Source organism: Pituophis catenifer, unplaced genomic scaffold (genome assembly GCF_029215685.1).
Source record: "Pituophis catenifer annectens isolate HBS135680 unplaced genomic scaffold, rPitCat1.0.hap2 SCAF_1, whole genome shotgun sequence".
Lineage (NCBI taxonomy): Eukaryota > Metazoa > Chordata > Lepidosauria > Squamata > Colubridae > Pituophis > Pituophis catenifer.
This window is the reverse complement of record NW_027256881.1, coordinates 192,942,557-192,954,783: the sequence shown is the minus strand read 5'-3', so window position 1 is coordinate 192,954,783 and position 12,227 is coordinate 192,942,557. Positions and strand designations below refer to the sequence as shown.

The window sequence follows — 12,227 nt, the reverse complement described above, 5'->3', positions numbered from 1 at the left end:
AAAGGGAGCATTTTCTCACAAATAGAAGACTCACAAATAAAAGAATAAGGCAACTTTTTTTGGTGGGAGACAGTTCTATGCTATGCGCAAAGCTGCCATATTAAGAGAACATTGAATAGAGACAAATGCAATTTAATTGGCCTATTTCATTTTTTATATAGGACAAGGTGGTAAATAACAACAACAACAACAACAACAATATGTTTGTAACTACCTGAACCATATGTATATTCTTCTTCATGATATGAAACAGTCACTTTTTCTTCTGAAATAGTCCATTCCTGTTCAGCTGGGACTGAAATAAGAATTCAATCAAAAATACTAAATTAAAAATAGGAAAATGGTTTGCAAACATATTTCTATTCTATTATATCAGACAAGTAAAAATTTGTCGTAGGTAAAATGTAAGGATAGGAAAAAAAAATCCCAGAAGGAATGATCTAATCTCAAATCAAGCCAGTTAGAATATTTATAGAACATTTCGAGGTAAGACAAAGTTCAGGAACATTTAGAACAGCCCATTTTCAGCATAAAACATTCTGTAGCATTTTGCATTAGACATCAGAAAGCAAAAATATTTTTGTCAGGGAGCAATCAGTTTCCTATGCAAATGTTACAAGCAGAATAAAGAAAATAATTATTTCCAAAAATTGCAAAGATGAATAAGAATTTAAACATATGCATGTTTTGAGATAAAGTCCCACTCCCCCCCAAAAAAACCTTACCCTAGTGTCCATTAATAAATATAAAAACTGTCTTGATGATATGAGCTTGATGGTCATCTACTTTTTTGGTGACAATAAGGAAGTGATCTGCCATTACTTCCATCTATGATGTTTTCGACTCTCCCAATCTAACCCATGCCTGGAATTCATTTTAGGTACCAACTAATCCGCTGGGCATAGATGAATGCCAAATCTCATAAAAGAACAAAAATGCATGGAACAGAATTTTTGCTCATATAAAGCAAATGATCTTATTTTCAATCATGCACCCAATGTACAATGCACATCATCAGTTAATGGTCTATCACTAGAATGCTTCTCAATGAAGATTCATCATTTTAAGGAACAGTGGAATATTAATTCCTTTTTTATATAAATAATTTTTATTGTAGTTTTTCTTTTCCAAAACTCTAATACATATTCAAACAGACAGTGTCATTTTTATATACTTTGGATTAACAGCTCACATAAAATCTACACTATATATATACATCCTCAACTTCATTATGATTATTACCTATTTTTGTTTCTGTTGTCTATCCACCTATACCATTTTTCCAAAACCTCATAATAGTCCAAATCCTCTTTTTCTTTTAATTCTAAAGTTAGTTTATTCATTTCGGCACATTCAAATATTTTTTTGGATAATATTAATTCCTATTGGGAAAAAAATTCAAAGGCTGGATGGTGTGAAGGAAATGGCTTTTTCAAGTTCTTCATTAACTTGGATTTTTTTTTTTTTTAAGAAGAGGACATGATTAATTGGCAGGAATTCTGTACAGAATACTGTTGCTTTTGGGTGGACTCAACATTTTCTTAGAGCTCGCATTATTTATTTTTAATTTTCTGTTCCTTCAACTGAATAATTTGTACATGCATTCACAGGGAAAGGCTAGTAGAATTGTAATAAAAAAACTGAACTGAAAAAGAACTGAAAAAAGTGAACAATACCATGAAAGGTAGGAAAAAATTGATATGATTGATAGAAATCAGTGTTCATATATGACATAGGTGTTTCACAAGAATATAGAAAGAGATGGAAAAGGAGATTTTCTGTACCTTTTCGTTCTATAACTTCCTCGTGAATGACCCTCTTTGCAGGTTTTTTGGATGGAACTTCTGGAACTTTACGGATATAAAAGTATATAAAAGATTATTTCCACATATGATGTATATTGAACTCTTTTGATCATAATTAAGGATAAAATAATAAACTGATAAATAAACTACATTTTAAAACAGATTTCTCAAGCCTGATTTCTGCCCCCCCCCCCACCAATTGGGCCAGGCTGGCTGAGAATTTTTTTGGGGGGGCAGGAGGGGTGAAATCCAAAGGCATTTATCTATGCTTTTTATATATTTATTTAAAACATTTATGTTGCCACCCATCTTAAGCCACTCTGGGCGGCTCACAATAATAAATTTTAACTGTATCAGGTTTAAAAAGATTGGTTTAAATCTTAGCAAGTTTTAATAAATGGAACCATATAAAATGAGAAACGGTTAGCAAATCAATGAAGGAAAATATTTGTAGCTCAGGGTTGATATGAGGGGTTCTTGGTGCTCTCTGAGCACTGATGATGTTACCTACTTAGGATAATGAAACATCTGCAAGAAAACAAGGAAGCCCAGAGAGCACCAAGGACCCATCAGGGTAGCATATATTTAAAAAGGAGAAAATTTGATATGCAGCAAAACCAGCAAAGAAGCTGAGTTGTCTTCCATCTCTTTTCTAAATCAACAGAACTTTTATGACTATTTTAACATCTAAGTTGTAGGGAAAAATTAAGAAGATAGTGGAACATAACAGCTCTAAGCAACCAGCAACGTATATTTTAACAATTAGCTAGATGCCATTACTTTTAAGGGATTTTTCCCCCTGATCCCATAGATAATAGCATTTGCTGTTAAAAATCATGAATATATCATAGGTTGAGACTGTAATTAATTTAAGTGGCTAGGACATATAATTTAATATTTTAACATAAAAAGATCAGTTATTAGCCATTAGAAGTCTTTTTATATATGCAAGTAAGGGACATATTTTGATGCCAAGGATTTTTGTAAGTAGACCAAGGACTACACAAAATTAAAATGAGCAGCATGCACATACTGTATTCCTATATTTCCCCAATATTAAATTAAAGCAAAAGATACATAGCACCATTCCTTGTTAAAAAACCTAATTTAATTTTTGTCCATTCCTACCTTTAACTCTTCTCTTAAACTGTTCTTCCTCCACCTGCTGAGCTGTTTTTGCTACTTCTTCAGTTACAGGCTTCCGAGTAACTAAAGGGGATTTAAAACACTTAGCATGAGTATGTATCTGAATATTTTAGCCTTGAAATGGTCAGGTCCGTCACTCGTACTATTTAAAAAATCATACTGGATTCTAGAAAAAAAGCTCCAAAATTTCTGAGGTGGACCATAGTTGAGCCCTGGATTGTCCTTTATTTGTCCCGAAGTCTACTTCCGAAGCAACTCTGGTCCCACTTTTGCTTCCATCAAGTACATTATATCTGACTTTTCGGTGCCAGAAAAAAGGAGAAGCATGCATTCTAGTTCACTGATTTCTTAAAAGACATATAAATTGGGGATTCATATATACCACATTATGTTGTTCTCATGACAGCTTTTGAACCTTGGCTTTGCCCAATTACTTCAATCAGTGATGGAGAATCTCCTGCCATTGATAACCTCTTTTCTGGATTTCTTTGAATGCTATGGTAATCCTGCCTAATTTCTGAGATCTGCTAGGGAGATTAGAATGGAAACTTCCCCACCTCTAAAAACTGTTGATATTGGAGATTCCTTTTCTTCCCTTTCTTCTCCAGTATTTCACACTGAACATTCAGAACTGAGCTTTTTCATATTAGAATTATTGATATGCCCGTGAATGATGTTTAGAAGGAATACCTGATTTAACAGTTTGGATTTACGGTTTGATAGGAATCCTTTTAATATGTGAGATTAAGCAGAATGTAACCTGACAGTGTGTTGCCATGTCCAATATATTAAGGGTGGACAAATAGAGACATCTGTTTTGTACATTTAGCAATAAATCTATAAATTTAATGTAGGAGTTTATGATTAGTATTCAACTTGTCTTCACTATACATGACCTGAAAATACTTCCATGCATTGCATAATTGAAAGATTAAAAACACCTCCAGTGGCATGATTTCATACCTTATCTTGGTTATATAAAGTCTCTTGTCTTGGGCTCTAGTATTTTAGAAGCCTAGAACCTTTAATCTATTTTTTAAATCATCTATTATATAAACTAGTTAGCAAATATGCATCTTGAAAAGCAAATTTTAAAAGAAACATGCTGCAGTGCTATAGTTTTAATGCCCAAACCTTTCTGTATTGTAACTTTTTTCTTTTCTTCTATCTTGGCTGAAATTTCTGGACGTTTTGGCACAGGTTCTGGTTTTTTAGGAACATGGACCACTGTAACAGAAATAAAACGTATTTCAGGAAACACGTGAACACTAGAGATGTTTTGGGATCTTTGACACACTTTATTAATATCCCATGCTATTTTAAAGCAATATTAGTTGACTTGTTCATTTTACTTCCTTCCTTGTCTAAAGGTTCTAAGGTCTCTGTTCTAAGAGCAAAAAACACATTTAAGAAAATGTTATACAATAAAAATAGTATATTTAATTAAAAATACATATCAAATTTCCTTATATTTCCTTCAGGTAGTGGTATGTAATAATAGCAAAGTAAAATAGGAGGTGAATCTTAAAAAAAAAGTTTAGATTAATATAATTAAGTACTGGATATAATTTAAATATTCTATCATCATTATATCATACCTATCACCTTATCTGAACAAATATTACCTGTTCTCCTAAAGCATGTTGGCAGAATTAGCCTGCATAAACTTACACACTAAATCACTTCAGTCAATTAAACAGTTGTAAAAAAAATGTAACTTTTCTAATCCTATTAAATTACCATTGTGATCAAGCAGAAATTTCAGTAAAACAATAGAAATTGATAAATTTAATTATCTATAAAATGTATTATTTAAAAGAGAGAGAAAGGGAAAAAATGAATGTCTTTAAATAAAAAAGAAATATACCTTCTTCATGATATACTGGCTTTTTCTTGAGGGTTACTTGTTTTTCTGTATATGCCCATTCATCTTCTCCTTCCTCATAACCTTCTTCTCGTTCATAGTATTCATGTTTTTCCCCATACTCGTCTTCCCATTCTTCCTGATAAGCTGGTTTTTTCTCTTTTCTTTCTCCATATGTCCATTCCTCTTCCCCTTCATCATAACCTTCTTCTTTTTCATAGTATTCATGTTTCTCCCCATACTCCTCTTCCCATTCTTCATGTATTTGTTTGCGAACCTCATGGATTTCTTCCTTTTTCTCATACATAGGCTCCTTCTTCTTAATCACAGTTGTCACTTTGATCTCTTCAGTTTTCTTGACTGGAACTTTTACAAATAAAACATTGCACATACAATTGAGATCAGTGTTCTCATACATTAATAAATGCAGCTGCTCAGAAATAATACACAGTTGCTTTTTTAAAGACATGTCTTTTGTAAAACATAAGCAATTTTTTGGTTCAAGACAGATATATTTATTAGAACTTGAAATTATCTGCTGAATGGAAATCCTAATACTCCCCTCCTCCTTTGGTTAAGGTATTTAATATATTGGTCAAATATTTTAGTAAATTTAGTCAGTAGGTACATATGTCATAAGCTGCCCATCTGCAACATTTGTAACAACACAAATGTTGCAGAAAGGAAGAATTCAACATAAATTGGATTATCAGAAGTTAAATGAAGAAGAATGACATCCACATTTTAAATTGCCCAAGCAAAGAACCCTTTTCAGTTTATTATATTATTTTGTGGGCAAACATGTGTCAATCTTTGATTTTTTACCTTTGGTTGGAATAACTTCTTCTACTTTGGGGACTGGGACTGGGACTGGAGCAGGAGGTGGAGGTTCTGGTTTCTTGACTGGTTCTGAAACATATGAAATATACCTTGTAAGGTATTTGTTTCCCTACTATCAACTGCACTTCGATGTGATTTGATTTTGATTTAATTCATACAAGCAACATTGAGATGGCACTGGATTCAGTTTACTAATTTATACAGTGAGTTGTGTATTAATAAACACTTATCACTTCCACTCGAGTTTTAACAGTGCACCTTACCTGTACAAAAGGAAACTCACTAAATTCAATGAATCTAACAGATAGGTTCATATTTAAAGAACAAAAAGCAAGACTTACAGCAAGAGAAAAATATAAATACATGTGCTTTCCAAATTCACATATCAGTATCTAATATAATAAAACTGCAACCAAATCACTCCCATTTAAAAATTGAGGAGAGTCAGCCAAACTTTTAAATAAAAAGTTTATAAAAGAGTTTAGCTCTTTTGTATGAGCTAATATGCATATGTATCCTTCTTCAGGTATTTAGCACTTGGGTCATTCACTGTAAATGTGAAATATACTAAAGCCTTTAGAAAAACATGAGTGAAGGTCAAAAAGACGTGATATTTTTTCTTCGCTAATATTTTGTTGTTTATAAATGTCCTTTATACTTTGGGAACAAACAATTTGACATACCTTTAGGAGGTGGAACTTCCTCTGGGACTTTTGGAATCACCTTTTTGATTATTTTCTTTTTAACCACTTCAAAAAAAAAAGTGAAAATAATTAAGCATGTAAAGAAACCGATCAAATTTGGAAATATCCAATGAATACAAGTTCTGAAATGCAAAGTTGCAGTACCTTTTTCTTTTTTCTTCTTCTCTTCTGGCATGGGAATTAAGATAGGAAGAATAGAAATATCTTATAAAAAAAAGAAATATATTCATTAAAGTGTTTTCATGGTGTTCCCAGTTCTTAAATACTTCTTTACCAAAGTTAATAAGAGTCTTTTTAAAAGTAAAGTTTACCTTCAGTTGGAACTTCAACTGGAACTGCAACTCTAGCATCTGGGACATCTGGAAAACCATTGAACAAGTAACAAAGTGATCATATTAATCTAATTATATGCTGCATGCTAATACTGTTCTAATATTCCAAGCATCAAGCTTTCTGAATCCATGGCCTCATCCATGCATAAAGATAACTATCAAAATCTTGGGGGAGGGAGCCTTGAAAAATAGTAATTTAGGATCATGACTGAGCCTTTGGGCCAGAAAACTGACTGGCTGGCAGAGGGGAAAAATGCAAAACCAATGGGAAGGAGGAACAAAACAGTTCTCACTACTCATTGCCAGGAGTTTGATTCTGACTGGTTCAAGGTTGACTCAGTCTTCCATCCTTCTGAGGATGATAAAATGAGGAGACAGATTGTCGGGGCAATATGCTGACTCTGTAAACCACTTAGAGAGGGCTGTAAAACACCGTAAAGCGGTGTATAAGTCTAAGTTCTATTGCTATTGCTATTCTGAAAGAGAGTGCAATCCTCTCCATATTGCATTATTTTCTTGCTGGAACCACTTAATGCAAATGACTGTTTCCCTTGGGAAAAAGTGCTATAGGTGGTGAGCACTTTCTTCTTCAGATGGTCTTTTGTAATGCATGGGAATCATTTTAGGGAACATGGATCTGCCAGTAAATGAGAATCATTATAAAGTATTACTAGCAACAATACAGCAACAGATAAAATGAAAGGAACATTTCAATTGGATGTGTTCTTACATGTGCAGACGACTATGGAAAACTTTTTAACTGAAAATTAAATATTTGTGCAGAATTATAAAAAAACCAGAAGCAGATTTTTCTGCATGCAACAATGCATTTTTTTTAGTAACATGTGGCATTCCATACACAATGGATCTTCACAGGGGTTGCTTCAACTGAGGATAAAGAGGTGGCTAATAAAAATAAAAAAGGTTTGGTTTTGATGTTTCACACTGGGCCAGAGCACACTAAGATGGCATGTGGATCAGTGGTGGGTTTCAAATTTTTTTACTACCGGTTCTGTGGGTGTGGCTTGGTGGGCATGGCATGGCTTGGTGGGTGTGGCTTGGTGGATGTGGCAGGGGAAGGATACTGTAAAATCCCCATTTCCTCCCAATCAGCTGGGACTCAGGAGACAGAAAATAGATGGGAGCGGGGCCAGTCAGAGGTGGTATTTATTGGTTCTCCGAACTACTCAAAATTTCTGCTACCAGTTCTCCAGAACTGGTTAGAACCTGCTGAAACCCACCTCTGATATGGATGTATGGTAGAATGTTATCCTGGGATGCCATGAGTTTTAATCAATTTTTATTCTGCTTATTTGGATTTTGTTGTTGTTATTATTCTTTTTGCTGTTTTCAAGGTATCCCAGGGTTGCGATTACAATACGGGCAACTATACAAGAAAAGAAGCTATACTTCTTTTATAAGAAAGAAATGTAAAAAAATAAAAGGTGACACAAAAAGCATTCGTCATGTCTTTCCTTACCTGGCGGCTTTATTTCTAGTTTAATTTCTGCAAGAGAAGAAATCAAATGATTGTACTTGGAATCATTTTCACCTCAGAAATATTTATTCAGCAAGACCAGGCATAAATGAAAACTGGAGCAAAGAAGTACTGACCTTTAGTGGTGAGGTAGAGTTCAGCGGTGCTTCTTGCTTCACCTCTTGGTTCGAGACAAGCAATAACCGAATATACTCCTAATAATAAATAAAAATGTAAATAAATAAATAAATAAATAAATAAATAAATAAATAAATAAATGGTGTTATGGTATTTATGCTGGTTTGTACATTTTAGAAATAGGAAAGACCAGCAAGAAAGAGAATCAAATCACCTTCATCGTCTGAGGTAACATTGTGGATAGTCATGTAATGGCATCGGCCTTCGCTTCTAAAGCTGTACTTGGGACTCTCCGTGAGTTCCACTGACCCTTTGTACCATGTGACGATTGCATTGTCAAAGGAGACTTCGCACTCAAAGGTCGCAGACTGGTGTTCGCTGACCACAATATTTTGGATGGTCTTTGTAAACTGAATTGGCTCAGCTGTAGTTTTTGAAGAAATTGGGGGGGGGGGGACAATTATTCTCATATTTCATTTGATTTTACTTTTCTTTTTCCCTCATGATTTTGTGCCCGCGGATATATGTGTACATGCTTCTATGTTTGTACATGGATAGGTATACTCATACCCGTGCATGTTTCAATTTAAACAAAGACATACAGACAGTGCTTATTGTTTTCATGAGAATACAGTGTGAGTTTCAAAATGGATTTGAAGTACAGGTAGCCCTCGATTTACAACCACAATTATGACTTACAATCCATCATTTATGAGACATTTGTTAACTGAGTTTTGCCCCAGTTTACGACCTTTTTTGCTGTAGTTGTTAAGTGAATCACTGTAGCTGTTAAGTTAGCAACACAGTTGTTAAATGAATCATCTGGCTTCCCCATTGACATTGATTGTCAGAAGGTCGCAAAAGAGGATCATATGACCCAAGGACACTGCAACTGTCATAAATATGAACCAGTTGCCGAGCATTCAAATTTTTATCACATGACCACGAGGACGTTGCAACATTTGTAAGTGTGAAAAACAGTCATAAGTAACTTTTTTTCAGGGATGTTGTAACTTTGAACAGTCATTAAATGATCTGTTGTAAGTTGAGGACTACCTATAGCAGATAGTTATTACAGTCTTTCTCATATTAAAGGAAGCACAGGAGATAGATAAATTGAAGTTAATTGCTGTAATCATAGCAAAATCAGATCATAAGAGGAAACAAGTTAAAAATCCTATCATCAGGTTATAAGAATGTTGAAAAAAAAAAGACAAAGCATAGTTAAATTCCCTGCAGTCAGGCGTTCAGTATTTCATGACTAGACTACTGTAATGCGCTTTACATGGGGCTACCCTTGAAGAGCATTTGGAAGGTACAGCTAGTGTAGAGTGCAGCAGCATGTGTAGTTTTGGGGCCCCCAAGAATGGCCCTTCTAACATCACTGTTCTGTGAGCTGCATTGGTTACCAGTCTGCTTTTGGGTGCAATTCAAGTTGTTGGTGATCACCTTTAAAGTTTTTTGTGGCATGGGTCCAAGTTACTTGAGGGACCATCTCACCCCACTGAGATTGGCCCATATCACTCAGGTCAACAGAGGTGTCATGCTGTGGGTCCCATCAGCCCAATTATTCTGGCTGGTGGGGTCCAGGAAGGGGGTCTTCTCTGCTGTTGTTCCTGCCTTCTGAAATATCTTGCCCCTCAATGTGAGGTTGTCCCCAACCCTTCTATCTTTTCGTAAGGGCCTAAAGATGTGGCTTTGCCAGTCATCTTGGGGCCCCAGTGGGGGAACAGCGCAATATAGATGGTTGATTGAGTAATAACAGATCGCACCTCCCTGCCACTCCGCCCCCACCCTCGCCATTGTTTTAATGTTAGTTTTAAAATTTTAATGTTTTAGCTTTTATGTAACAGTAAGCCGCCCAGAATTACCCTATGGTAAGATGGGCGGCCAATAAATTTTATAAATAAAAATAAATAGATGGCAACGAATAAAAATAACTTTAGAAAAAAAATTATATTATTAAGACGTGATTAAGATTTATCTAAGCCATCTTATTTTATGACAACACAAACTCTTTTTTTTACAAACCTTCAATGATTAGGTCAGCAGTTGTTTCTAGATGGTCAAACCTGCAGGTATACTGTCCCTGGTCTTCTGTTCTTACATCTTTGATAATGAGTCTGTGCACTTTGTCAGAGACATCTGTGGAATATCTGCCTCCTATTTGAAGGACTTTTCCGTTTCTGTACCACTGGGATTTTGCATTTGGCACAGAGAACTGACAAACCAAAGAGCAGGTAAAGCCTTCCTTGAGGGAAGTATCACGTAGATGACGTTCAACAGCAGGTTCTGTTAGCAAGTTAAAAATGTGTGTTTTAGAAAATACCAACCCAAAACTACATCAGATAATTTTAAATATTTGATCAATGAAAATGTGGCACCAATTTTGCACTTACCAATCACATGAAGCTTAGCACTGGCAATATGTGGACCGCAGACCACCCTATAATTTGCCTGGTCTCCAAGTTGACAATTCCTGATTTTAAGAATGTGCCGGTCTCCTTCAATTTTGATTTCATACTTCTTGTTCGAGATCAATCTCTCTGTGCCTTTGTACCAGGTCAGTCTGATTTCTGGATAATTTATTTTAATCTCACATTCAAAGATGGCATCTTCCTCTGTTAACACAGTCTGATCTTCAATATCTCTGATCAAAGTAACAGGCTGAAAAATATTTTTCATGTTTTTGAATCTCTGTGTTAAGCACTAATCCCGCTATATAATAACTCTGTAAACAGACAGCATTAATTACATATCATTGTAATTGATAAATGGCATTAATTACCTCTGTCTGAGTAAGCCTTTGCTGAATGAATGCTACAAGTTCATCAAATTCTTGTTCTTCTCTCCTTGATCTCTCTTTTACTTCAATCTCCTGTTAAAACCAGGACCATGCATTAATATGATTGTTTAATGTTCTACTTTATAAACAATATAAATAACACAATAGAAAAACCTTATTAAACTGAAAGAAATATCTATATCCATTTCAGCACTAATTGCTCCAGTACATAATGGCTAGCCTTTAACATATTGGAAATGTCAATATTTTGTTCAAATATAGCACCTTACTCAGAATTATTAAACTAATTTTTCTCTTTGCTCTTTTCTGATCAAAAATATTCATGAGACTCTGGTGTTTTAATCCTTGGAGCAAGAACATTAAACAGAAATTGCTAGTGTACAGCTTTTCCAGATTGGTGCCCTTCAGATTTACTGGACTTCAATCCCCAAATTTTCAAGATAGCTGATTGGAAAAATGGCTGTAGAGAGAATATATATTTTAGTGGTGGGTGGAGATTGTAGCCCACAAACTTAATTATAGATACTAGTTTTGATTAGTAAAGTCCCTTCACAACTAACACACTTCTGAATCAGATGAACAGTTCTCAAAAATCTTAATGGAAGTTGCCTTCTATATAAAGAAAGGTAAAACACTTCCCTCTTATTCATGTGAGATCACTGTAGACTCAAGAGGGAAGAAGGGGTTTTGGCTTTTATTAACAACTAGAAAAATTGTATGAAAATGTTGGGGAGAAAGTACCACAACTGATTTTGATTCAGAATTGATAGTAATGCCCGTTGCAGAATATTAATTTTAAATGAATAATTCAACCACTTAAACATTGAACACACTTTTTAAAGTAACAGAACTATGGTTTGAAATGATTCGTTAATAAAGGAAAATATTGGTGTTTACCAGTCTGTGTGTTTCTTCTGCCTGGCTTTCTTTTAGCAATTCAAATGCTTGTAGGAGACCTCGGAAATCTGTGATTCCATACATGCGGGCATATTTTTCATATTCTTTAGGATCTACATTTTTTAGGAGTTCCATGATATCAATTGCCTGCTCTTCCTCACCTTCCTTCCTTTTTGTTGGAGTTCTGCAGAAATAAAGAAATTACTTATTAAGCAAAT

At 34.6% G+C, this 12,227-nt stretch overlaps 1 protein-coding gene across 2 annotated transcripts in view; it reads right to left on the bottom strand.

Moving 5' to 3' along the window:
• TTN (titin) overlaps positions 1-12,227 on the bottom strand; it is a 319,867-nt gene that overhangs the window by 191,568 nt on the left and 116,072 nt on the right. For both annotated transcript variants that reach the window (XM_070957152.1, XM_070957229.1), the window contains 16 exons: positions 12,010-12,193; positions 11,095-11,184; positions 10,706-10,973; positions 10,338-10,598; positions 8,521-8,730; positions 8,306-8,383; positions 8,172-8,198; positions 6,671-6,718; positions 6,504-6,563; positions 6,339-6,404; positions 5,641-5,724; positions 4,819-5,181; positions 4,086-4,178; positions 2,934-3,014; positions 1,785-1,850; positions 215-295 (listed from right to left, as the gene is read on the bottom strand). In XM_070957152.1, the coding sequence (XP_070813253.1) occupies positions 215-295; positions 1,785-1,850; positions 2,934-3,014; positions 4,086-4,178; positions 4,819-5,181; positions 5,641-5,724; positions 6,339-6,404; positions 6,504-6,563; positions 6,671-6,718; positions 8,172-8,198; positions 8,306-8,383; positions 8,521-8,730; positions 10,338-10,598; positions 10,706-10,973; positions 11,095-11,184; positions 12,010-12,193 (2,060 nt within the window). The remainder of the gene's footprint in view (positions 1-214; positions 296-1,784; positions 1,851-2,933; positions 3,015-4,085; positions 4,179-4,818; positions 5,182-5,640; positions 5,725-6,338; positions 6,405-6,503; positions 6,564-6,670; positions 6,719-8,171; positions 8,199-8,305; positions 8,384-8,520; positions 8,731-10,337; positions 10,599-10,705; positions 10,974-11,094; positions 11,185-12,009; positions 12,194-12,227) is intronic.